Source organism: Canis lupus, chromosome 18 (genome assembly GCF_011100685.1).
Source record: "Canis lupus familiaris isolate Mischka breed German Shepherd chromosome 18, alternate assembly UU_Cfam_GSD_1.0, whole genome shotgun sequence".
Taxonomy (NCBI): Eukaryota; Metazoa; Chordata; class Mammalia; order Carnivora; family Canidae; genus Canis; species Canis lupus.
In genome coordinates this window covers 53,022,980-53,048,619 of record NC_049239.1, presented here as the reverse complement: position 1 = coordinate 53,048,619, position 25,640 = coordinate 53,022,980, and the positions used below count along the sequence as shown (strand labels likewise).

At 56.2% G+C, this 25,640-nt stretch overlaps 1 protein-coding gene across 11 annotated transcripts in view; it reads right to left on the bottom strand.

The window, feature by feature from the left end:
• Nucleotides 1–5,644: 5,644 nt before the first annotated feature.
• The window catches only part of NRXN2 (neurexin 2), a 96,920-nt gene continuing 76,924 nt past the window's right edge, over nt 5,645–25,640 (bottom strand). For 5 of the 11 annotated variants that reach the window (XM_038564086.1, XM_038564087.1, XM_038564094.1 and 2 more), the window contains 4 exons: nt 24,689–24,778; nt 20,997–21,322; nt 18,599–18,677; nt 5,645–6,733 (listed from right to left, as the gene is read on the bottom strand). In XM_038564086.1, the coding sequence (XP_038420014.1) occupies nt 5,847–6,733; nt 18,599–18,677; nt 20,997–21,322; nt 24,689–24,778 (1,382 nt within the window). In that variant the 3' untranslated portion in view covers nt 5,645–5,846. The remainder of the gene's footprint in view (nt 6,734–18,598; nt 18,678–20,996; nt 21,323–24,688; nt 24,779–25,640) is intronic. The other 6 variants (XM_038564089.1, XM_038564090.1, XM_038564092.1 and 3 more) reach the window with 3 other exon arrangements.

Genomic DNA, 25,640 nt, shown 5'->3' with positions numbered 1-25,640 from the left:
CCAGCTGGCCACTGCCCCCTGAGCTTGGAGGCCACCGTCACCCGCAGTCAAAACTCTCCCAGCACCTCGCACTGCCCCAAGGGCCTCAACATGTCTCAGCTCCTCAGCTGTACCCAAAAGGCAGCTCTGGCCCTTGGTCCCTCATCCCCACATTCCAGCCACGGGACCCATCCTCTGTGCCCCTCCTACCGGACCCAGGGCAATAGCCTCCTTCCTGCAGGCCCAGGGCCCAGCCCAAGGCCAGAATGAATCCCTTACCCACAGCTGTGGCCACGCACATGACTCCTGCCCTGCCAACCCAGGGGTTCCCAGAGGCTTCCCCCTTGGCCCCAGCTCCCACACAGAGCCTGGTGGGAGGGGCAGCAATGCGAAGGAGGCAAAAGAATGAATAAAGGAACAAATGACAGCCCTTCACTGACTCCACTGATGAGCCACAGGTGGGGGTGGGGGTGGGGTAGAGGAGAGCTCTGGGGAGCTCCTCAATGGGTTGGCCCTCTCCCAGGCTGGTTTTTCTGCCCCTGGTGCCAGGCCAGAGTGTCTGCCCTTTCTTTCAGGCTCTGTTATGAGCTGGGCACCATCCTGGATGCCTCAAGGCATCATCTTATCTTTTCCCAAACCCTTCAAGGAAGACAGCCCATTTTACAGATGGGAAAGTAAGGTTGGATAAACCAATTACCCATGACCTACAGCTAAGAGGGGCAGAATCACGAGTGAAAGCCTCAGTCTCCAGAGCCCAGCTTTGGCTACGACCCCCCCCCCACCCAGCTTGCCCTGGGCCACGCAACCTGGGCAGCCAGGGATGTTTCTTGAGGCAGATGCCTCCCTCTCAGAACCAGCCAAGACCCAGCAGAGTCTACTGGCACCACCTACAGGAAAACCCGGGGCAAGACCTCACATGGAAAGGGATGGACGCCTGAGCTCCCCTAACACAAATGTGGGTGTAGGCAGAAGCCACTTGCTGCCCATCGGGGTCCCCACCAGCTGCTAATCTGCTGAGCCACCCCAGAGCAGTGCTCAGGTGGTCTCTGCTCTGTTTGTGTCACTGCTTCCAGGCGCCTCCTTAAAGGTACCCTACACATGCGTGCACACACAGACACATACACACGCACACACACACACACACACACACACACCAGTGATGGGGGTACACGCGCTCAGACACACATGAGAAGACAAATGGGAAAAGAGAAAGTTGCTCCTTGTCCCCAGGAGACAGGTTCGCTCACTGGCCTGGTCTTACGGGCTGCAGCCCTGAGCCTCTGAGGGTGGGGGCAGCAGGTATCTGCCTGTGGCCACCCCTCAGTGGAGACCCCCAGGACAAAGGGAGCGGGAGTGGGGATCACATTTGTAAAACTGCCCAAAGGCAAGTTTGTCTCAGCCTGCTCTGAACTTCTGGTCCTTCCTGTCTGCTGCTCAGCCGAGCCCTAGATACTTTCCCACCTTTGCTCAGCATTCTTGAGTCCCTGTGGTGTCCAGAAGCTTCCAGAAGAGAGAACCCAGGAGTAGTGGGAGATGGCTCCTCCTCAACCCTAGAGTGTTCTCCAGTTCGCCAAGTGTTCAGAGCTCTCCCCCTGCCCACATGCAGAGCAGCCTTGCTCCTGGCCCTTCCAGGAGGTCCCAGGTTCCCGGACCCATCCAGGCCCTACCGGCTTCCAACATGTCCTCCCCTCACTCAGCAGGACCTGGAAGCTGGGAGGGTCCAGGGCCCTGCTCCTCTCGGGCAGCCAGGGATGGCTGTCATCACCATGGCGGAGAGGATGCCCTGTGAAGGGTGAGGGGCTTTCTGGGCAGCAAAGGCCTGCTTCCCAGCTGGGTGCCACCACCCAAATGGCAGGCCTTCACTTAGGACACTCCATCTCTTCTGATGCTCACCGCAGGGAGCTCCCGACCCCAGGGGCTGCAGGGGCACCCCACGATGGAAGAGCCAAGGGAACTGGGTGTGGGAAGGAAGAAGCCATCAACTACCCCACAGTCTCATTCTCCCCATGGCAATAGAGGCCTCAGGCAGTGTGGACAGGAAAATGGCTCGGCACCCACTTGGGCCCCTCTCCTGGCTCCAGCCAGGACTGCAGCTCTCCCAAGAGGGTATGTGGGGAGGGCCATGCAGGCTCCTTTGGCTCCTTATCCACCTCCAGGAAAGGGCTGTCCTCCCAGAAGACTCCAGGCCTGGCTGAGATTGTGTTCTATTACCTGGGGGGTTGTGTGGTCTTCAAGGTCAAAGGTATCAGCTAGACTCCACTTTCAGCTTCTTCCCTCAACTCTGCCCTAGATCCTCCCCAGGTGGAATCTCCTGACACATCCCTGCAGGTAACAAGGGTCAAGGAGTGAGGTTCCTGGGGTTTCAGTCACCCCAGATGCTGTTTGCACACTCCTGGAGGTCACTGCCAGGCCAGCCAGACCCCAAGGAACTCAGCTCAGGCCCAGGTGTTAAGTTCAACATCATATGCCCAGACGAAGGAGCAGAGACTGAAGTGACCATATCTTGCAGATGGGTAAACTGAGTCAATGGTAGTGTCCAGAAATCTCTCCTCTCTTACAACCAAGCCCTTGAGCAGGACTGGAGCCCATCCTGCCAACTCCTGCCCTGTCCCTCTTTCTGGACCTCTACTCTGATGGACTGTTCAGGGTCATTCTAGAAGTTTCCAGAGTAAGAATGTTCCCTTCTTGGCACCATGGAACTCCTGCCTGCCTATATTTGTTTTCTTTGGCTAGTGGTGATGGGGCAGGGGAACATGAGATAAGTTTCCATCCCTTGGACAGAGATCCTGGGGGGCAAGGTCATTACTGGCACGGGGACAGGATGGCCTGGCAAGATTGCTCTGAATCAGGGCTTCCTCCAGGTTCTAGGACTGTGAGCAGTGGCAGACAAGCAGGGTCCATGCCTTCCCGTGGGGGCTGGTTAAGGAGACAAGGAGAGGCCAAGTCTTTGGAAGTCCACACCGGGGGCAGCTCCAGGAGATCCCAGTCTCTCACCAGGGACAGCACTCGGGGAAGGTCCCTCAAAGGTCCCTGAGGAAACACCCCAGGGTAAGAAGGATCCTAAAACAAAAACAAAAGCTGCATTCCAGGATGGAAGGAGGGGGAAGCGGGGCTCCTGTGGAGTCAAGCCAAAGGACCCTGAGAAGTGTCCAGACCTGGAAAATGCCCCAAGAACGAGCTGGCCAGGGGCACCTGGGTGGCTCAGTGGGTTAAGCAGCTGTCTTTAGCTCAGGTCCTGGGATCGAACCCTACGTGGGGCTCTCTGCTTGGTGAGGAGTCTGCTTCTCCCTCTGCCCCTCCCCCCTTTCATTATCTCACTCTCTCCCTGAAATAAATAAAATCTTTTTTTAAAATGAGCTGGCCAGGGGTGCCTGGGTGGCTCAGTGGTTGAGTATCTGCCTTTGGCTCAGGGCGTGATCCCGGGGTCCTGGGATCGAATCCCACATCCGGCGCCCTGCATGGAGCCTGCTTCTCCCTCTGCCTGTGTCTCTGCCTCTGTGTCTCTCATGAATAAATAAACAAAATCTTAAAAAAAAAAAAAAAATGAGCTGCCCAGCAACAGAGCCACCTGCGAATGGAAGTTCATGACACAGATCAAAGTGAAGGATGATGGGGAGCGAAAGACACAAGAAAGCAGAGCCAGGGATCCCTGGGTGGCGCAGCGGTTTGGCGCCTGCCTTTGGCCTAGGGCGCGATCCTGGAGACCCGGGATCGAATCCCATGTCGGGCTCCCGGTGCATGGAGCCTGCTTCTCCCTCTGCCTGTGTCTCTGCCTCTCTCTCTCTCTCTCTCTCTGTGACTATCATAAATAAATAAAAATTAAAAAAAAAAAAGAAAGCAGAGCCAGGAGAGGGAGGTGAGATCCACCCCGCAGAAAGGAGAGAACACCTGAGTGGCAGAAGCGTGGCGATGCAGTTGCCGCCTGGAAGATGAAGACCACCTGTGCTCTGCTTTCCTGAGAAGGCCCACGCAGTCGGGTCACAACCTCACCTCAAGAGTTTATACTCCTTGCGACCGAGAAGCTTAGCAAATACAGACCAGGGTCTCAGGGCATTTGGGACCAGGGCCTGTTCAGTGTCTCCATGAAGGAGCAAGCGCCGGAGGGCAGGCTCTCCTCCCACCTGCAGCCCAGGAGCTACCCACAGTCAGCCAGCGTGAACTGGAGTGGGGGTGGGAGGGCTCCAGACCAGAGCGACCAAATCCCTAGGGATGCAGAGAAAGCAGAGACTCTGGAGTTAGGCAGACTGGGGGTGAGTGTGGACTCAGCTCCCGAAGCTCTCTTCACCCAGGAAGAACCCCACCTTCCCCAAGGGCTGCCTGTAACAGGGGCAGTGCCCTTGCAAGAGCCTGGCCCAAGCGGCCCCCAGAGGCAGAGACCCACTGTAGCCACTAGGGGGCAACACAGCGCTCTTGCCTCCGGCTTGTGCTGCTGAGCGGACCAGGTGGACGGGCTCAACCAGGGCCACGCCCCAACGGCGCCCCCAGCCCCACCCTTAGGCCAGGAGGGACCTAGGCTTGAGACAAAAACAAGGCGCCCCCGGCAGCCCCAAACCACGCTCAGCCCAAAACTTCACAGGCTACTTACCAGCTCTCATGGGCAGCAAGCTGGGCCCAAAACCCACCTCGGAGCCAGGACCAACGTCCCACCAGCACCCACCCTGAAAAAATTGCACGGGACCGTTGGATTTGGAAAGTTTTTGTTTTCTTTTCCCACACATTTCCGGGGTTGGGGTGTTTTCCAAGACTCAGACACATTTTTTAACAAAGAGAAAAAAAACTGGGGGAGCAGGGAGCCTGTGGGCAGAGAAGTGACCCCAGCAGTCAGTGGGCAAAGCCCGGCTCTCTCTTCCCCGGTGCCCGCGCCCAACGGGTGCCACAGGCTGCTGCTCGCGGTATCTAGATAATTTGTCTTTAATATATATCTGCATTTGCCTTTCCCCTCCCACCCGCCCCCCACCCCTGCTCCTCCAGCAGCGCCCCCATCAATGCACGTTGCCCGGCGGCACACAACAGAACAGGCCTTCCCCGGCAGGAGCCCCTTCCCTGGGCGGCACCAGGCCAGCACCTCCTCCTAGATGGGAGAGTCGGGCGTTCAGAGGGGGCCACCCCACTGCCCCGCCCCTGCTCCCCACCCCCCTTCGCTGGGCCGCTGGGCCCACCCACCCGCCCTTCTCCCACCGACTCTGGAAACCCAAAGTTAGGAAAGGGAGAAACCAGACACACACAAAAGAAGTGGAGAGGGTGGGGACAGAGAGACGCAGCAAGCCTGGGATGGGGGCCGGAGGGCTGGGAAGAGAAGGAAGGCAGGAGGGCCAGAGGCAGGGAGGAAAAGTGGAGAAAACCAACGGGATGAGGAGTGGACACTTTACAAAACCCCCAGCCTTCCTTTCCGCCCAACCCCACCAAAATAAAACTACCCCCCCACACACACACCTTAAAAAAATAAATCAACCCAGGGCTGTGAGCACGTGCCCTGCCCGGGGCGGGCGTAGGGCTGAGGGACAGACAGGCCCCCGGACGCACGGACGCCCACGCGCGCCCCGGGCGGCAGGAGGAAGGGGAAGAGCACGGGGTTTCCTTTCCTAATTTTTTTTTCCCTCTCTTTCTTTTCATTTTTTTTTTTTCTTTCTTTTTTCTTTTCCTTCGTTCTTTCTCTCTCTCTCTCTTTTTTTTTTTTCGGGTTTTTGTTTTTTGTTTTTTTTTGTTTTGTTTTGTTTTTTGCGTTTCCTCTTCGTGAGAGAAGTCTGAGGCAGCCAGGGAGTGGGTCCCCAGAGCGCCGGCAGGGAGAGGGCGCACCGTCCTCCCGGGGCGCCCCTGTCCCCGGAGAGGGGCAGCTGGCAGTGGGGCGCGGTGCCGGGGCTCGGGGCTCAGACGTAGTACTCCTTGTCTTTGTTCTTCTTGGCCTTGCTGGGCGTCTTGGGGGCGGCCGGGGCCTTCTCCTTCACCACCGCCCCATTGCTCTGGGCCGAGTTACTGATGTAGTTCCGGCTCTGGTCCACCTGGTAGGAGCCCTCGTCGCGGTTGCGGTACTTGTACATGGCGTAGAGAAGGATGAGGATGCAGAGCGCCGCGGCCGCCACGATGCCCACCACCATGCCCGTGGTGCTGCTGGACTCCCGGATCACCTCCACCGCGCCCGGCGGGCCCCGCTCCCCAGGCCCCGTGGGGTTAGCTGTGGGCAGACGGGGGAAGCCGGGGGCGGAGGTCACGCCGGGGCGCAGGGGCGGGGGCCTCCGCGGCTCAAAGGACGTGGGGGCCCCGGGCCCCAGGGGGGGGTTCTCCAGCAGGGGCTGCAGCGGGTCTCGGTGGTTCATTTTGCCCGCAGGCAGGTTGGGGGCCGGGGCGGAGGGGGCCAGCAGCACCCCGGGGGCGCCCGTGGCCCCATCTGTCCTGAGGTTGGGCCGGGGAGCGGGTTTGCGAGGTGAGAGGAGGGTGGTGCGGTCCGTGACCAGGGGGAAGGTGGTGTAAAAGTCCTCGTCGTCCGTGGGGGGCAGGCTGGAGTCAAAGACCTCCCCGGACGCGAAGCCCGAGGCCTCGATGGGCTCCTCGCAGTCGCTGTCGTCCTGCTCGGCCTGGCACGGGCCCCCGGCGGGCGGGCGGCGCGCCGCGGGCGGGGGCAAGGTGTCTTGGGTGGCGCCCACGCCCGTGAGGAAGGGGTAGAAGGTGGGGGGTGGGGGCACGAAGGGGGAGCGGGTGGCCACGGGAGGGGGGTCTAAGGAGTCCTCCGTGATAATGGGCAATATTAACTCTCCTCCTAGAACAAGAGAGAGAAGAGAGAAGAGAGGGTGTCAGCGAGGGCCCAGGGCGCAGGCGGCGGGCACAGAGAGAGAAACAACAGCCTCACACACCCAAATCGGTTCCAATTGGCTTTGGCGGAGACTAGAGCGGGCCGGGCCCGCCCGCCAGCCTGCCGGAGCACTGCGCTTTAAGCGGGCAGCGGCTCAGATGCCCTGGGCACCCCACGCACGGGCTCTGTGGCTCACTGGGTTTTGGTCTTTTGTTTGTCTTAAGAAACCAAAAGGAACAGAAAGGAAAGGAAATCGAAAAGAAATGGAAAAAAAAAAAAAAAACTCTACTGGTTTAAGGTTTAAAAACAGATACAAGAGCAGCATTTAAACAAACCTAACAACAGTATCTTTTAGGGTTTTTTTTTTTTTCTAGATTTTTCTCTTTTTTTGCTTTTGTTTTTTTTTTTTTTAAAAAAGAAGATAGCATACCACGGAATTCAGGCAACTTACATCAACAAATAGGCCGTGTGATTTTAGCATGAAGAAAAAAATTACAAACAGAGCTGTGTAAGCGGGTTCTCCCGGAAAAAATAAGAAAAAACAACTTTTCCGTACAACGTTTTCTGTCTATCTGTTTGGTATCTCCCTCCCTCACTTTTCTCTCCCTGGACATCTTGCTTCCTCCTGAATACTCTCTCTCCTCCCTCACTTGTGCCCTCTTCCCCCTCATTAAACACAAAGCTAAAATCTGTACAGTGCAGGCTGGCATGGAGAAATTCATACCACCACTTGGTGTCAGCGTGCATTGGGGGTGGGGAGCAGTGGGAAGGAGGGTGGGGAGAAGAGGTACATGACTGGTGGCTAGGTAGGAATTTCTACATGGGTGAGAAGAGTTGAGGGGATGATCATGGGAAGGAGCTTTGAAGGTTTATTGCAGGCTGGCCATGGGAAGACAAGAAATTGAAGGTGGGAGGTGACAAGGTCCATGAGGAAGAGTGGGCAAGGAGGAAACACACATTGGAGAAGGGTCCTGTCCCATAGGATTTTGGGCAAGGTGGTGAGAAGCCATGTAGAGGCAGGGAGGTGGGGAAGTGGGGAGGGGGTGGGAGTGAGGGAGGGAAGTGGACAGGAATGCCTGAGTCCTGAGCTAACTCTAATTCCCTTTCAGCTTTCTCTTTCTTCACCCTCCACCTCTGACCCCCACTGGCTTTCCCCCCTCCCCCTCCCCAGAACCCCCATGGGCCACCAGGACCTGACCAGGGCTTGACTGCCTCTGGCCCTCTTATTATTGTTAAAACAATAATAAAACAACGGAAAGAAGAAGAAAGCAAAAAAAGAAAAGAAAATACATACACAGCCATCTGGGAAGGAAGCACTTGCTAATACAGGGCCCAGGGGAGGGGGAGGGGAACTAGTGGGGAAGGTTTTGGGGGGCGGGAGGTGGGGGTGATTAGGACTCCTCTCTCCCTAGGTCTGATAACTGAGGGACCCTTGGCATAAACTGCAATTCCCATCAGCCCCTAAGGGTGAGAACTACAACTCCCATTAGCCCTCGAAGGGGTGTGGACTACAATTCCCATGAGGCCCTGGGTCAACAACTACAATTCCCATCAATCCACTGCCCCTTCTCCAAATATGGTAAGCCCACTGGTGTGGGGTAGGCTAGCTGGAGTCTGGCTCTAGGGCTTCGTCTTCTTAGAGGGGCACCTCTGGGTCTGGTTGGAGCTGGAAATTTCTTCTCTGGCTCTCCCTCTACCCAAGCCCTGCCCCCATCTGAGTGCTTCTCCCTGGTTTCTGTAGGGTGTGATTTTCAAGACTCCACAATCCCTTACCCCCTCCCAGGGATGGAAACGTCCCTGGGCTGCGCTACCAGGTCTTGCCTGCCTCGCTGCAGCCAAGCCAGCCGTGTGCCGCTGCCACATCTTTGCAGCTCTTCTGCTCCCTGCACCCTGAGCCCTCCTCCAGTCTCCGTGCTTGCTATTTAAACACTCTGCTCTTTGGATCCCAAGCCCCAGCAATCTGGAAGAGCTGTCCTTGGCCACATTGGCCAGCCACAGCCAAAATCTTGCCATTGAACTTGTAGCCTTGCCGAGCTCCTCGGGCTGCTCCTCCCACCATGCTCCAATCTCCCAGGGCTCACCTGCACCCCTGATTGTGAAGCCCCGGGGCACCTGGCCACACTGAGAAACTGAACCAAAAGCAGACAAGCATGTTCTGTGGAGCTGGGACCATCCAACATTGGCCTTTAATGGAAGAGGATGTCAAGGCCTGGGGTGGGCAGGACTTCCCAAGGTCACTAGGTGTGTCAGGGAAGGTGAATGAATGGACTATCCAGTCCTTGCTGTGGTCCTCAGAGGCCAAGGGAGAGCCAAGTCTCACAAAGAGCCTGGAAAGGCATGGTGCATCCTCCCCATGCCTGCAGTCATCTGCTTGAGTCTTAGCTTGTGAACCTGGGAGGCCACAGACCTGTTGTCATTATTTCCTCTATGACTGTGGACAAGCTTCTCTCACTGTCTGGACCTCCATTTCCTCATCTATAAAATTAGGGTGTTGGGCTCCAGGCCCAGGGTGAGGCCACAGCCTGGCTTCCACAGCCCTGCAGCCTTAGGATGAATTATTTATCCCCTCATCCCCTCCTGAGCCCTGGACCCAGCATGGATGGCCCAGCACCCTGGTCCCTGGGCAAGGGGCACACTCAGCTCTCAGCTCTTGGGGGGAGACTGACAGCCTATGTCCAATCATGGTAGCGGTCCCCTCCCTGCTGGTTCATACCACCTGCCCTCTTTCCGACCTTTGGTTTCTGTTCAGAACACCTTGCCCCTGCCCATATCTCACTCATCCTTCAAGTCCAGCCAAATAATCTCCTCTTCCAGGAAGGCTTCTGGTTTGGGCTTACTGCCAGGGAAGCCTTGAGGCCCATCTGCCTGTCTCCCTAGCACCCAGCCCTGGGCCTGGCACAGAGGAGGGGCTCATTGTATTCTGACCAATGGAAGGAGAAGAATACTCATCAAGCATTTCCTCTGAGCCAAGTATCTGGGGGTGGGGTGGGGTGGGAGCCCCTCTCATGAGCAAGAGCAGCTGGGCTCTGAATGCCCTTCCTCTCCTGGACCACAGGCAGCAGGCACTGCTGAGTTCAGCCTGATGGGAGCCCTGCTCCATGCACCCAGCTCTCACCCACAGTCATCTCTACCTTAGCTCTTACATGAGGCCACCAGTTGCTCCTGGAAGCTTCAGGATCAGGCTGTCCTAGGCAGGCTTGTGGCCCTCAGCTAGCTGCTCAAAGCTAGGGCCCAGGGAAGAGTCCATTGCTTGGGACATGTCATGCCCTAGAGGGGCTGATCAGACCAACCAGGGCACAGACTCTGTCTCTCTACTCTTTGTCACCCCCAGATAGACTAGGAAGGGTTGGGGGGGCTATAGGCCTTAAGCCACAGACAAATCCTGCCCAGCCTGAGCCTTCCATAACCATCTGCCTCCCAATTCCTGGTTCTTTAGGTCTTTGGGGCACACAGCACCCCCCCCTCCCACCAAGTTCCCACATGCAGTCTCTCCTAGGCTTCAGAGCCCTGCCAAGCCTGGTCACATTGACTCATCCCTGCCCTTGAACTCCAGCTGTGTCCTGGCCTCTATATCTGGGTCTTAGTCCCGTCCCTGCATCCTCTGCTTCTCTGGGAGCTTGCCCTGGGCCCTTCTCTGTCCACAGCTTTGACAGCATCTCCTGAGGGTGTCCTGTGCTCACTCACATCCTCTACACCAGCCTCCATCTCTGCCTCCCACAGCTCCTGCTCTCTCCAAGATAGTATGCTGCCAAGACCACATACTGTCTCCTTTCCCCTATATTCACCCAAGCCCACAGATCTGGGATCTGTGGCCACCAAGTCACATGCAACACCGGCTGCTGGGTTATCCTGGGGTCATACACTGGTCTAAGAGGGGTCAGGCAAGCTTGCCCTGGTAAGGAGTTAGCAGGGTCTGGGGCAGAGGAGGACCCGTCAGAGACTCCTCACTGTGAAAGTCCAATCGGGGCCTCCCTGGGCTGCCTTTCCTACCGGGTACTGGAGGGACTAGTGATGCCCAGGACTTCAGATTCAGCTCTACAAGGGTGCGCCCTGGGATGGGGCGCCCCTGGGAGTCTGATAAAGAGCCTCAGCCACTTCCCTCCCCTCCCCCACTTCAGGCAGCTCCAGTGCTTGGAAAGTACTCACAGGTGCATTTATCACAGATGCCACCCACCTCCACTCTGAGATTGAATGTCCGGGCATGTCAGTCCCACTTACTAAAGATAATTCCATTCTGGCCAAGCAGACCACCAGCTGTTCCTGAGCACCCTTTCCCCACTCCAGCTCCCAGTCCCTCCTCCCCCAGCTCCCCTAACTCCCCTACCTCTACCCAAGAACCCCATTCCCACCCAAGCAGGATGTACCCACCCTCCAAGGAGCATCGGGAACTGAGATGGAGTGTCTGAGGCTAAGCAATCAGCAGGCTGAGGCCCATCCACCAGTACCTGGTACCTGCCTCAGCTTTGCGGACCAGAAAGTCATTAGCCTACAGGGCATTTCCTGTAGGTTAGAAAAAATGCAACCCTTCAGTGTGGCCACCGCCCTTCAGGTGCATGACTTGGCAAATGGTATCTGTACACAATCAGAAAAGAGATATTCTGTCTACGTCCTGGGAACGCAGCAGCCCTGCTCCCAGGACCAGGACACGTGGCTTGGTGAGTAGAGAACACCGGCTAGATTTCAGCCTTTACTCACCTGTTCCAGCAGGGAACCACCTGTGCAACTGTGTACTGTGGCCTGAAGGAAGGTGCCCCACCCCACTTGGAAACACCAGCTCAGCAACAGCAAACATCAAGGTGAATTCAAGGTCAGGTGGAGGTGTGTCATGTGTGTGCATGTGTGTGTGTGTGTGTGTGTGCACGCAGAAGAACACATCCTCAGTCTGTTTCTGTGCACCTGGGCATATATCTCCAAATCTATGTGTATGTGTGCACAAAGCATGATAATCTGAGCACACGAACGTGCGTGTCCAGGAATCTGAACAAACGTGTGCATGCAAGTGAACTTCTTGGCTGTGTGTGTGTCCACCTGCCTCTGAGCCTGGTGTGCAGTGTGAAATACACTGTTTGTGACCCAAAGGCCACTGAGAACATGTGAGTGTGCCACCGTGGGTCTGAGCATGAGGTAGGCCTCTGTGAATGTCCCTTTCCCCAAATTCATTCTCCTTCTGCTGGGCACTGAGACTACATTTCCCAGCATCCCTTGCATTTAGATGTGGCCATAGGACTGAGCAGTGGGCACTGCGGGCACTGGCCCACAGAAGTCTCCTGTGTACGATCCTCCATGCTCTTTCTCCTCCTTCCGGTGACCTTGCAAACCACATGTTGAATGTAGAGGAGCTATAAGATGGTAGGAGTCTGGATTCCCAAAGCACCCCTCGGGGCAGAGCCACCTGCTGACCAGAAGCACCCTGGCAGGGCTTCACCTGAGTGAGAAACCTGCCTTGAAGTGCCCACTGAGAGTGGGGGTTATCTGTTACAGAAACAAATGTTACCTTAACTAATACAGATACTGCACTAGAAATGCGCATCACAAAAGCCGGTAGCCTCCACATAACAATCCAAGGAAAACAGCTGGAAAGATGAAGCACTATAAATTGCAGTGGCAGGTTACCTGTTTCCAACCCTGCTGGTGATGACCTACAGGGAAGGCCATGTGCCTGCTGAGGCTGAGGCACAAAAGGAACATGCCAGAAAGTCAGGGTGACAATGCCGGCTTTCAGTAACATATTACAAGACAAAGTTAGGCAAGAGTGGGTGAGTTTGCAAGCAGAGAAGGGAACAGAGAGAGCCCGGAAATGTGGGGCTTGCCAAGTAGTCAAAGGAGCCACTGCTTCCAGCCTGTCAATCACAAGAGAGGTCCAAAAGGCTTTGAGAGACAATGACCCAGTGAAACTTCCCCTAGTAAGGAGGGATCAGCCATTGCCTCGAAGATCAGATCAGATGGGGGTGTGGCCTCCCCACCTACTGTTTCAAATGCCCTCAAAATAGTCACTGCAAACTTAAGGGACCGGCAAGGAATCAGAGAAACAAGGAAATAAAGGGCTTGACAAGTATGTATAGGAAAGAATGCTAGGTGTAGTTTGACGGCTTGAGCCTTTGGGACCCCCAAATATGCAGGAGCAGGAAATGGAGTGTCAACACCATGGGGCCCCCAAGAAGGACATTTTCCCAACAGTGACTTCAGAGATGGCCATGGAGGGTAAGAACTGGGCAGAGCCTCACACGGGGCAGCGCCACAGCCACAAACAAAGAAGAGGGGGCAGCCTGGGTGGTCCAATGGTTTAGCACCACCTTCAGCCCAGGGTGTCCTCCTGGAGACCCGGGATCGAGTCCCACGTCCGGCTCCCTGCATGGAGCCTGCTTCTCCCTCTGCCTGTGTCTCTGCCTCTCTCTCTCTCTCTCTGTGTGTCTCTCTCTGTATCTCTCATGAATAAATAAATAAAATCTTAAAAAAAAAAAAAAAAAAGAGGAGGTTTCTTGGAGACAGTAGAGGCAAGGGTTAAGGAGGAAACTTCGACCACTGCAGAGGTGAAGTCTCAGTGCAGGGCCGGAGTCTCATATAATGTATGCTGACTGAATTTCCTCAATGCTTAGAACTAGAGGCCTCTGTGTGTCTCCTTCCATCTTTCCCTTTTTTGAATTAGAGTTTTTACTGTGGTGGCTGCCTCTGGCCCCCCATTGGATTCAGAGTGTGTGCTGAGCTGTGTGAACAGTAGAATCAATTATCCTCTTAGTTCATGGGGATCCAGACCACATATGGGTCCTTGGGAGCCAGTCTGGACCCGACAAGTGGGCAGCCACCTGCCAGACATCCTCACATCTGCGATGACTGCTCTGACTGGGTGAGGCTTCAGGATGCCTCTCTCGGGGAGGGGTGGCTGTGCTCTGTGTGTATCAGGAAAGTGAAGTGCACTGTTGGTGACCCAAAGGCCACAGCGGGCAAAAAATCTGTTTCTTCTTCCTCCTGAGGACACAGCAAGGCCACCCATCCCCGCCGTCCTGGAAGGGGAGCTCCAGATAGCAGTGGGCAGAGGCAGCAGAAGCAGTGTGCGTCTCCCTCACGGGCCTGGCCCACAGAGCCTACCCCTTCATGACTTCGCCTGTTGGTCAACTTCCACCACAACTGGGGATATCACCTGGTGAGGATGGGTCAGCTTCAAGATGGTAGTGGACAAGGCCCTGGATTAGCACCTGCAGAGGAGCTGCCCACCAAACAAGAACACTGGTTTGTAACTTTACATGAAAGACAGATACATTTCTTTGTATTAAACTGCAGGTGGTGTGGAGGTTATCTATCATAGCACTTAGTGTTACCTTAAGAAATGCTGCAAAATGCGAACATTTGTGCCTCTGTGATTGAGCTAAAAGCTATGTCTGAGCAAGTGTGTCTGTGAGTCTGTGGACTTAAGCCTATGAATGCTTCTAAGGGGCTCGTGTATGTGTGCATGGGGGCAAAGCCTCACAAGGGGTGCACACATATGGGGTGAGTGCATGAGCTGCTTCTGTGGGTCTGAACACATGTGGGAGTATGTGAATCTGAGTACACATGTGTGTACACTTGTGGGTCTGAATAGCTGTGTGTGCTCACAGGGAGGCAGACGGTTTACTGGGTCTGAACATGTCTGTATGGCCCGAGGGGCTGGCTGAGAATGTGAGCCCTCTCATGTGCAGCTCATGTGGACATCTGAGCACATGAGTAAGTGCATCAGTACCTGTGAGGGCCCAGGTGGGCCAGTGTAGACATAAGTGTGTGTTTGTGTGTGTGCGCGTGTAGTCACTGTAGGACTCAGTATGAGTCTGTATGACTTGAGAGGTGTGAGCATGCGTATGACTCCAATCATGTGTGTGAATCTGAGTGTGTATATGTGTGTGTATATGTGTGTCTGAGCATGTGTGTGTCTCTGAACACATAAGTATGAATGTAAGAATGAGCATCTGTGGGTCTGGGCTAAGGTGGGCCTCCAAGGGCCCCCCATCATAGGGCAATGAGAGGGGTGCCAGTGTGGATCTATACCAATGTGTGAATGTGCATGGCCCCTTGGGTCCAGGTCCACACGGCCCACCTCAGAATGTGTGCACATGTACCCTGTGGATCTCAGCACATGGGTGCCTTTGGTGTGCACACAGGCATGCCTCTGGAATGGGCACACTTGCTGGTCCACAAGGATATCCCTTTGAGGAGCCGTTTGTACATCCTGGTGCAAGTGAACTTATTGGCAGGATACCACAGGTCTGAACATGAGTGTATAGTTGGCTGGAGCTGTGCCACATGCACTTCTAGGAGCCCCAGCACAGACATGTGCTTCTCTGAACCCACGCAAATGCGTATATATGTGTGCCTATGCCTAGTACATGCCTGTTCTGAACATGTGTACATGGTCCTTTTGAAACATCTGTGAGCATCTGCAAGTCTGAGCACACATGGAGGACGGTCAGAGCACTTGTGTTATGCAGGTGGATCTGTACACATGTATGTGCTTCTGTGAGCCGACTGTGAACGTGGAACCCTGGGAGTCAGAAGACTTGTGTGGACAAGCTCACGCTGTACATAGATGCGCATCATGATTGTCTGAAATATGTGGGTGCCTCTGAGCATGTGCTTGTGATCCTAAACATTGGTCTGTGCCTCAATAGGTATAAGTGTAAGTGTGTGTGAGCGTGCCTCAGTAGGCTGAAGACACCTTGTGTGACAAGCATATGTAAGGGTAAAACCCTGTGTGTCCAAACAGGTAGGCACCCGCAAGCAAGTGGGCATGTGTGAGCTTGCTGGGAGATCCATTAATGTATGTGCATGGATATATGTGTGTGTGCCTCTGGTCAGACATGTGTGCTTGCATATAAATGTATGCCTCCGTGGATCTGAGTGTGTGTGTGCACTTCCTATGTGCCTCAAGGGGTGCAGACTCCATCCCTGCAGGGGCCAGGCCCATAACATAATGTGTGGGTCAGGCTGGGTAAGACCGTGAGACATTACCCACTATGCAGAGCACGCCCCGACTCAAGGCATTCCCACTCAAAAGAATTTAAACACTGTGTCTATCAAACAATACCCTTCTTTGACTGGATTTCCAACCTCAGGTGAAATAACCATGTTGGATGATGATTTCACCAAGCTGCGAGGAGGAGAAAGAGGGGGGCTTGGGATCTGTGAAGGTGCCCAAGTCAAGAGAAAGGGTCGAAGTGAGTAGGGATGATCCCAGGCTTGACATCGGGACCCAGGGAGAACGATCTGGCAGGTGGGAGGGATGCAAATGCCCTGGAGTCAGCCCCTGGGTAGCCACTGTCTCCAGCCAGGCTGCCTTCACCTCTAACACTGACCTTGGAGCGCAAGGAGGCCTGGCCCTCTACCAGAGGAAAAAGCCTCCCTGCATCAGGGGCATGAGAGGGCCCCTGGTTGGAGTCCCCTTTCCCTCTAGGTAGGGGGGTAGCATGGTCTAAATCAGCCTGAGGGGCTCTGGAGTCATCTTGGTCTTTGCCTGGCCTCCCACCAGGATAAAAATCCAATTTAAAGCATTTCAGAATGGCGCAAATATGGAAATCAGATGTGTGTCACCTTGGGGAGACCCGGGGGCTTTGCAAGATTTCCTCTGGAGGCTTGAGCATGCCCTCTGTCCTTATTTTTAAAGCTGGGTGCCGGGCTGCAGCCTCTCCCTATTCCCCCAGCTTCTATTCCTCCTCCACCCTCCATCCTCCCCCCATAGGTTTGGCCCTTTGATTGGGGGAGGGCAGCTGACCCACAGACTTCAGATCCTCCTCACTCCCTTGTTCCCACACAGCCTAGGGGAGCTTGGCCAGTAGGTGTACACACTCGGTGCCACAGCCAGGCCCCTGATAAGACTCCAGGTTGGGGCTGGGATGCTAGGACCTTGGTGGAATAGCATGTGGCCCTGGTACAGTCCGGGATGTGCTGCATGTCCCTACACACCAATCCTGGCCCAACACTCTTCTCCATGGGGCCTGGGGAGAGCAGACCCCTCCTCTCACCCCACAGCCTCTTCTCAGAGTGAGCACATGTGTGTAAACACATGTGAGGGGGCCAAGTGCCCTTCTCTCATGACCTGCCAGCCCTTTGTCCCCAGAGTCCTATCCCAGGGCCCTCATGGGGCCGTTGGTCACAGCCACTTTTGGCAGGCCTGGGTTAGAAACACTGCCTCCACTTCCAGGAAACCCCAGTATTGACTAGTTAGAGGGGTAAAGCAGGGTCGAGGGGAAGTGCCATACTGAAGCTGCCAGATGCCCAGAACCTCCCAGAGCAATGGCAGAGAGTGCAGGCGCATCCCTGAGCTGAGATCGCCTAGTGAGATGGAGCCAGATGGCCCCCCAGCAGAGGGGCCTCCCCACTGTGGAGGGCGTCTGTTCCAGAAAGCACCAGCTCTTGGCTATGGATGAGGAGGCCTTTCCAACCTAACAGCCTGCAGCTCCTCCAAGTGCCTCGGGGCCCAGGACCACCAAACAACCCTCTTCAGCTCTGGCCTATGGTGTCAGGGTGCCCCTGCCCCAGAACTGCCTCTGCCCCTGGTCTCTGAAACTGGAGCCCCTGCCCTAAGGCTCCAGGGTTTTTCTTGCTCTCCCCAAACTCCTTCCACAGTTGCAGCCTATCCTCAGCTTGAGCATCTCCTTTGGGACTGGCAGACGCCCCTGCTTCCCCAGGCCAGATTCACAAGATATGCCCCAGTCACACAGCCCACCTCACCTCCCCCAGCCCTGCAGACATCTGCCCTAACCTCCAGCCTTCCAGTAGCAACAGCCCAGGTGCCACCATTGCAAAGTAACTGGGAGAAGTCTCTGGAAACCCAAGCCAGGGATGAGACTCCCACAGGCTCATACAGGCCACCACCAAGTCCCATGATTCCTTGCTGGGAAATCTGGCCACATTTATTCCTTCCTCCATTCCTGCTGCCAGCTGTAAGCACCAGGACCTCAGCTCCTCAGGCCTTCCCTTCCCCCGGCTCCTCTTGGCCACCTTCAACCTGCTCAGGTAAGCAGCCCTTGCACCCACTGTGCCACTCCATACCCCACACTTCTCAGTTGGCACTCAAGGCCCACCCTTCCTTTACCAATCTGATCTCTCTCTGGGGCCACACCCTTCTCTCCAGCTGCGAGGATCCAGCAGAGGCCTGGAATGCCAACCCCAGGAAGCCTTCCCTCCCAGCCCTGCTCTCCTGCTATAGCAGCTGCTCCCCTAGAAATCTAGACCAGACCTCAGGTCCCAATCTCACCAAGGGACAGGTCTGGCTCAGGGCACCTCTTCACTGCAGACTGCCTGGCAAAGAGCTGCCGTGTGGTATAACCACCACAGCTTGGCCTGGCAGCCATAGCAGAGTGTCTGTCTGGCTGCCTCCCTGAGACAGGGAGTAAGGAGGGTTCTGGATCCAGGAGATATCCAGGGAAAAATCAGGCCTCAGGGACTGATGGGAGTTGTAGTTTTGGACCAAGAGCCATTGGGATTTGTAGTTCCTAGGCCTGCATTCTCCCACCTACCCCCCATCCCCACCCCACACCCCATGAAGACTCATGGAAGCTGCAGTTACTCCTCTTTCTAGGGAAAAGTTTCCCTCTTTCCTTCCAGGATTCCTTGGCCCTCAACCCCAGGATCCCCAGCTAAGGATCTCACTACCTCAGAGGGGCACCTACAGGCCAGAAACTGCCTTGCCAGAGGGACAGTTTGAGGGACCTGGAGGGGAATTGCAGGAAGACAGAGGAAGCTATCAGGGAAAATTAAGGCCTGGCAGCAGGCCCCTTGGGCTTGGGCCAAGTGGCAGGGATGGTCGCCCCCCCTCCCACCAGCGTCACCCGGGCCCGGGGCAGGGGAGGGGGGAAAGGCACTCACCAGTACTGGGCTCACATTCCTCCAGGTCCTCATCATCACTCGGACACTCAGCAGAGGCCACCAAGAGGTCATCTGTGTTCTGTGGGCGAGAGGAGGGGTGGGGGAGGAAATGGTTCGGGGGTGGGTCAGGAGGCCCCAAAGCCACCTCTTGGGGTGTGGGACTACACAGAAGATGGGTCCTGGCCTGAGACATACACCTTGGTCCATGCCCCAGTTCTCCCATTGCTGTCTAGGTGATCGAGGGGCCTCCCTTGCCCCACTGTGCAAAGACACAGCCTGCCCTGCAGCAGCCCCCACAGCAGCCCCCACAGCTCCCTGGGGTCAGTGAGATGGCACATGTTATGCCTTTTATTTCTAGGAAGCAAGGGAGACTGGACACTGGACCTGGGGGTGCAGGGCTAGAGCAAGGGGTGTCTGGGCATGGGGGAGATGAGATGAGGCATGGGGGCTTCTGGAGGCCAGCACAGGCAGAGAAGGGGAGCAGGACCTGGGGGGGGCAGGTGGCTGTTGGATCCAACCTCACTACCCCACCACCCTCGTCTCTCTCCCAACCCCCTTCCCAGAGCCCGGAACCAGGCTGCACACAATAATTAGGGCTGTGGTTGTCATGGCAACGGGAGTCCGACTTTGTCAGCATTTTCTCTCCTCCTGATTGCAAAGAAAGAGAATCCCCAAGATGAGTGAATGTAAGGGGACAGAGAGGGGAGTGTGCTCGGGGTGTGTTAGGGAAGAGACCCAGGGAGGGAAACCCAGAGTCCAGGCAGGAATGGAGCCTGAGAGACCACAGGGTGTAGTTCCCAAAGACCAAGGATGGGAGGAGTCTGGGGGGTAGAGGTGAAAGGGTCACATGGTGCCTCTTCTCCACCCCCCACCCCCCACCCCACCCTCATCTTCAGAAGACTGGTTTTCTTCAGCATCTTTGTCCCCCTCAGCACCAGCCTCTCCTGGGGAGGTTCTCCCAACACAACTGTGACCCTGAAGGCCCCAGCCCTTCCGTCCACCTGGATGGTCTGCCCATCACCCTCCCACTGAGACTGGTTGGCCCTTCTTGCCTCTGGGCACAGGGCATAATCAGTGCCCAACCTTGGGCAGGGCCAGGCCTTTCTCCCAGGGCTCCCTGCTCCTTGGGGCAAGGCCTGTCAATCAGGTCCCCTTGCTTTTCTTGGCAGTGAAGGCAAAGGGGAAGGGGGTTCAGACTTGTATCTCTCACCTGCACGAGGCTGTTGGCTGGTGCCAGGCCCCCTACAGCACAGACTGGCAGGGATGAGTGGACTTAGACCTCATGGAATCCAGCCCTCACTTCCAGACGCTAAAGGCAGGCCAGTGGTAGAGTTGGGACCTGCTCCCCAGGCTGCCTCCAGACCTCCCCCTCCCCCTGGGAGCACAGAGTCTTCTTTAGGCACAGAGGCTCAACAGCCATGGGTGATGAGGGACAGAAGTAGCTTGGGTTGGGAGGGTGGTGGGTCTACCATGCCAGGTATGAGACCTCCCTGGGCCACAGTCCTTGCTGGCGACAACCAGAAAACTCAGCCGGATCCCCGAGCTGCCTCTGTAAGTCACATGTGGTCAACTGGCTTTCGGCATCACGACAGCCAGGCCTGTCCTGCCCCATGAGAGCCTCACTCCCCAGGTACAATCCCATCCAGATACAAGAGAAGATAAACTCAAATCCCCGAGGCTTGCCCTGATCTAGAGAGAGCCCCTGAGCAGGTGGGGCAGGCAGGGCGAAGGGTAAAGCACCAAACTGTCCACACCAACAGCCCCTCAGGCACTAGACATAGAGAACACGAGGCTTGCTAGGTGGGCCACCTGCTCACAGTCACGAGGAGAAGATGCGAGAAGGTAGGAGGCTTGCCGTCCCGCTGTAAGGGCACCAGGAATCAGGCAGATGCTGTTCCGGGGCCTCCGCCAGCCCCCAGCTGAGCCTCTAGGCACCCCCAGTGCTCTCACCTATGCGCCCCGCCAGAGCGATGCCACCCTGGTTCTATCCATCTGCCGCTCGCTCCCCGCACGCCACTGGGCCTGGCCTCCGTTCTGGGGCCGGCAGACCAGCTCATTTCACCCTCACCCCGGTCCAGACTTCCTCCCTCTTAGGTGGTCTTGCCTGGTCTGGCTGGAGCTCCAAACTCCCCTGTCACACTGGGAAGGCCCCTGGAAATAGTGCCACCTTCCCATCTACAACACCCCTGGCCACCAAGGCAAAGGTCACATCATGAAAGGAGACCTCTCCCCCTACCCGAACCACCACCGTGACCACTAGGATGATACAGCAGCCTCCAGGATGCCCCCAGACCCCTCGGAGCCTCCCCTGGGTGCCACAGTTGCTGTGTAGACATCAGCCCCACCCCCGACCCTGCCAAAGCCTCACTCCTTATCCATCAGCCCACAAGACCCTCACCTGGGTGGTGCTGTCCCTCAGCGTGGGGGAGCGGCCCCGGCGTGTGGTGGTAGTCGCCATGGTGGTGGTGGTCTCCATGATGGTGGTGGCCATGTCGGCCAGCAGGGTGGTGGCCGTGGTCTCCGCACTGAGCAGCACGGATGGCCCCTCCCCCACCAGGCGCAGGTGGCCCTCAGTCCGCACATTGGGGTCGCTCTCGGCGGCCAGCGCCAGCACCTTGAGCCCATTGTAGTAGAGGCCGGACACCTGGCCCTGGAAGGGGCGGCCCTGATCCCGGCCCCCGATCTTGATGGCAGCCTGGCTGTTGAAGATGGTCAGCTGGCGGCCTGGTGGGGAGGGGAATCGGCGGGGGCGGGGCGACAGACAGGGGAGGGACAGGCAGCGGGGACAGATTGGAAAGGGACAGGGAGAACAGAGGGAAGGCAAGGGAAGGCAAGAGGATGGAGAGGGAAACCAGCAAAGGGGGTGGGGGGTTGGAGAAACGAGGAGGGGGCAGACACCAAAGGGAAAGTCCTTGTCAGCCACAGCCCCTAGCCCAGCCAGGTAGGGACCCCGGAGGGGGCGGGTCCCCCAAGGCACACAAGGGCTGGAAAGGGAGGGAGCCCAGCCCCCCCTCCCCCCATGCTCAAGCCTCTGACCTTCCCATCCCCCTCTCCACTCCTGCTCCAGGGGCGTCGCCCCCCCTTCTTTCCCTTCCTTCAGTTGGATCCCCATCTTCTCCCTCTGCTTCCCCAAACGTCTCACGCCCAGTGTCCAGCCCTGAGCCATAGAGCCCTCAGAAGCAGCAGACAGAGAAGACAAAGAGACAGAGACAGAGAAGGAGACTGCCAGGCCAAGTGGTCAGTGCGTGTCAAAGCAGAGAGGGAGGGACACCAAGGTGCCAGGGAGGATGGTGCGTGGGGGGAGGGCTGGCGTGCGTGAGGGTGGGAGCAGCCACGCAGGCCTCACTCTGCCCTGCCAGCCACCACCAAGCCCTCCGACCTCTGGCCAGGCTCCCGTCTCTCCTCCCCACCTCCCCCTCCAAGGCCCAGCCACTGCCAGGGGACCAGGCCCTGGACAGCAGAGGCCTTCCTCCCCGCCAGGATGTGCAAGCACACAGATGGAAAATGTTAAAGGGACCTTGCTTCGCTCGCTGACAGCCAAAAAACCGCTCCAGCTCCAATCTCGCCCCCCCCCCCCCCCCGCCACTCAGCAGTGACACCTCAGAATTCCCACCTGGGTGGGGTTTGGCTGTTTTCTTTGGTTTTAGTGGATCCGGGGGTCGGTTTAACCCTCTGAGTTTGTTGCTTTGGTTTGGTTTTTAGAAAAGATATTTATTATGTTTAAGTTTAGATTTAACTTTGGTTTTGGTGTTGCTTATTTGGGGAGGAGGGGCACAGAGGAACCACTACATCGCCCCTGCTCCCCTGGACCTTCAGCTGCTGGCGCTGGGGGGTTTAAAACCTGGCTTAGCCCTTGTTAGCCTCTGGTTAGTGTCTCGTTAAAGATCTGGTTTAGAGTTAGGTGTCTGTAAGCCCTGCCCCCAAAACCTGGGCTGAGGATAGTCCAACTTGTGAAACCCACTCCCTCTTTGGAAACACAGGTTCCCTGGGCCATCCAACCATCTGTGTGGCCTGTAGCCAATGACCACCCATGGCAGGGGGTTTGAGGCAGGGATCTGCTTGGCCCTCTGCTCAGCCTCTCCTCCTCCAGCACCCTCCCAGTGCCCAGCACCTTACTCCGTCCACAAAAGCTGAGCACTGGTTAGTAGCAGCTGGAATACTAGACCCAGAGAGTGCCCGAGGACCACCGCGTCCAGAGATTATTCCCAGGCATAAAAGTTAGGAGAAAATGAAGAGGAGAAGGCTCACAGTGGTTGAACAAGTTTGGGAAGCAAACATTTCACAATTAAATGACAGGTTTCTTTCTCACAGGACTTCTCAGAGCCTTTATTAAACCAACGTCCACATGTATCTATCTCCAAGAGGAAGAAACAGGATTCAGCATTTCCCAAGCTCATTTTACCACAAATCTCTTTCTTGGGAAGCATCTCATGGGACTTGGGCTTCACCGGATATGTTTTGGAACTGGAAATTGATTCATTCAATAAATATTTATTGAGCACCTACCACATGCCAGATGCTGACTGTAAAATAATCCCTCCAAGAGTGCCCAGATCTTGTTTTTAAATACCTTCCTGCTCCTTACTTCCTCTCATTCTCCCGGCAGCCTCCAGGAGGGAGGCTGAGCCAGCCGGCTCACTTTCCCTGTCCTTCTCAGGAGGGAACAAGGCTTCTGGAAGGGGAAGTGAGCTCTTCCTTCCACCTCTGGGAAACACCAGAGCGTTTTGCCCAATCTTTCACTTTCCAGAAGAGGAAATAGGGCTCTAGAGAGAAGGCGTGACCCCATAGCTAGGAAAAGACAGCTGGGGTTCAACCTCTCCTGAGCCACTAGCCCCACCACCACCCACCCTGCCCTGGGCCTGTCCAGCTCTGCCTGCCTGGGGGTCACAAGTTGTCCCAGCCTCAGCCCAGGCTGCTCCCTTGGCCTCTCTGATTCTAGGAGAGGGAGGTGGGTAATGGAGAGGAAGCTACACAGGTCAGCGAACTTGGCCCCTGTGGCCCCACCCACAATGAACTCCTCAAAGGGTTAAAGTTCACCCCGCTGGAATGAGCAACCCAGTGCGGCTGGGGGCTGTAGGTTTTAGCGATGTCTGTTACAGTCCCTTTAACTTTTTGTCTTGTTATGGATTTATCACATCTGGTTATCAGCATGTTTAGTCCCCGCTGGCTGTATGAGGGGCTGGAGGTGACATTTGGGGGTTTTAGCTGGGGCAGGCCCCAGTGGACATTTAAAAGCACAGTTATCAGCTGGTTAGATAGGGGTTTAACAGCTCTACTTCCCCCCTAGAGTTTAGCCTTAGAGGTACAGAGCTCGCCCCCTCTCCGAAGGGAATGGGATGGCTTTGCCCTTGGCCCCAACTTCCCTTGGTGACAAGTGGCCTTCTCCCTCACACCCAGCAGTGCCTCACTACACATAGCCACTCAGCTAGCCTGTTCTGTCTTGCTCACCAGCTCAGTAGGCACAGAAACCCCCGTGGGATGGGACACCCTTCCTAGCATCCTCCTACCCCCGCCTCTGTTACTTCTGAGAGGCCTTCCAGACCAACAGGAGTCCATTCCAGAGACAGTGCCCCACCACCACTCCCCTGGGAAAGAGGGGTCTTTCCAGTAGGATGTAAGGCCCCCCACTCATCCCTTTCCTCCTCTAATGACCCCAGTGAAGCCTTCCCACCCTCCCTTTGGATCCTAGGATCAGCACTTCCTGTTTCCCAAAGGCTTCCTGCTTCTCAATGCACTGTGGCCCTCTGGCTGGCCCTTTATAAAACCCCGCTCCTGATCTGCCCTCCAGCCTGCTTTACCAGGGTGGTCAGGAGTCTCAACTGGACAATCTCAAGGATCACCCTCGCCCATTCGGGGTTTGGAAACCTCTTCTGAGCAAAACCCTAGCCCAGTCCCAAACCACCCCTCTACTTCTAAAGACGAAGACTCTTGTCTCTAGAGAGGAAGGGGGCATCCTGGTGGGATGATCAGTCCCTTCCCTAAGGGGTGGGCGATGGGGAAGGCACGGTGGGGAAAGAGAGAGCTCTGCACCTTTAAGATCTTGTTTTTAAAGTTAATTAATTAATTAATTAATTAATTCTGGTTAATTACCTTTGTCGAGCAGCCACTCATCTACTACTCGACCAAGCCGGTAGGGGATTCTTTGTCTAGCAATCGCCAGGCGCTCGTTATCAAAGTTTCCTTGGAAAAGTTTAGAAAGACAGTAGGTTTCTCAGGCGACGAAGTCCAAAGGAGTTAGCAAAGTAATTACGCATTTCTCAGGAGACTCAAGGTAAGGCAGCAACATCCACCAGAAAGGGGGTAAGGTCCACCCAAGACGGGAGAAGCAGCGCTGGGTCCCTTATCCTCCCCATCCCCTCCCTAGGCTCCCATCCAGAGCCAGCCCCACCCTAGGGGCACGAGTGACCCAAAGAAAAAGACAGGGAGTAGCAGAAAAGGAAAAGGCAGCTGGAAGGTCAAAGGTCAGAGGTTAAACAGGTTTATCTTTGCTCAAGCTGTTGTGCCCACCTTCCTTCCCCATCCCAAAGTGGGGCAGTGGAGCAGGGAGGGGCATTTAGCGGGTTTAAGTTAGGGGGTAGGAGGGGTCAGTGGCCCGGCTGGTTACTGAGTTTAGAGGGTGGTTTAGAAGTGGGAGGGATGGGTTAAGTGGGGTTTATGCGGCATTTAGGGGGTGGCCCGGCACTCGCACTTAACAGTAACATTTAAACCACTTCTCCAGGCACTCAGCTCCCCTTCCCTTCTGCGCTTGGCTCCCCACTGTGCTCTTTGCCAGCTCACCCCACACCCCTACCCCACGAGCTTCCACCCTGATCCCTTCCTCCAAAGGGCCCATCACCACAGCCTTGTAACCCTTCCCACCATCCCCTCTGCCTACCACTGCTACAGGTCACCCCGCCACCCACAGCCCCACCCACCCCTCTGCCCTTCTCTGCCTCTCCCACAGCCATCCCCCCCACCTCCAGCCCCATTCCAAGACCTTCAGATTCCACTCTGCTCAGGTCCCTTCATTTCTGCCCCATTCATTTCTGCCCCAGGGACCTAG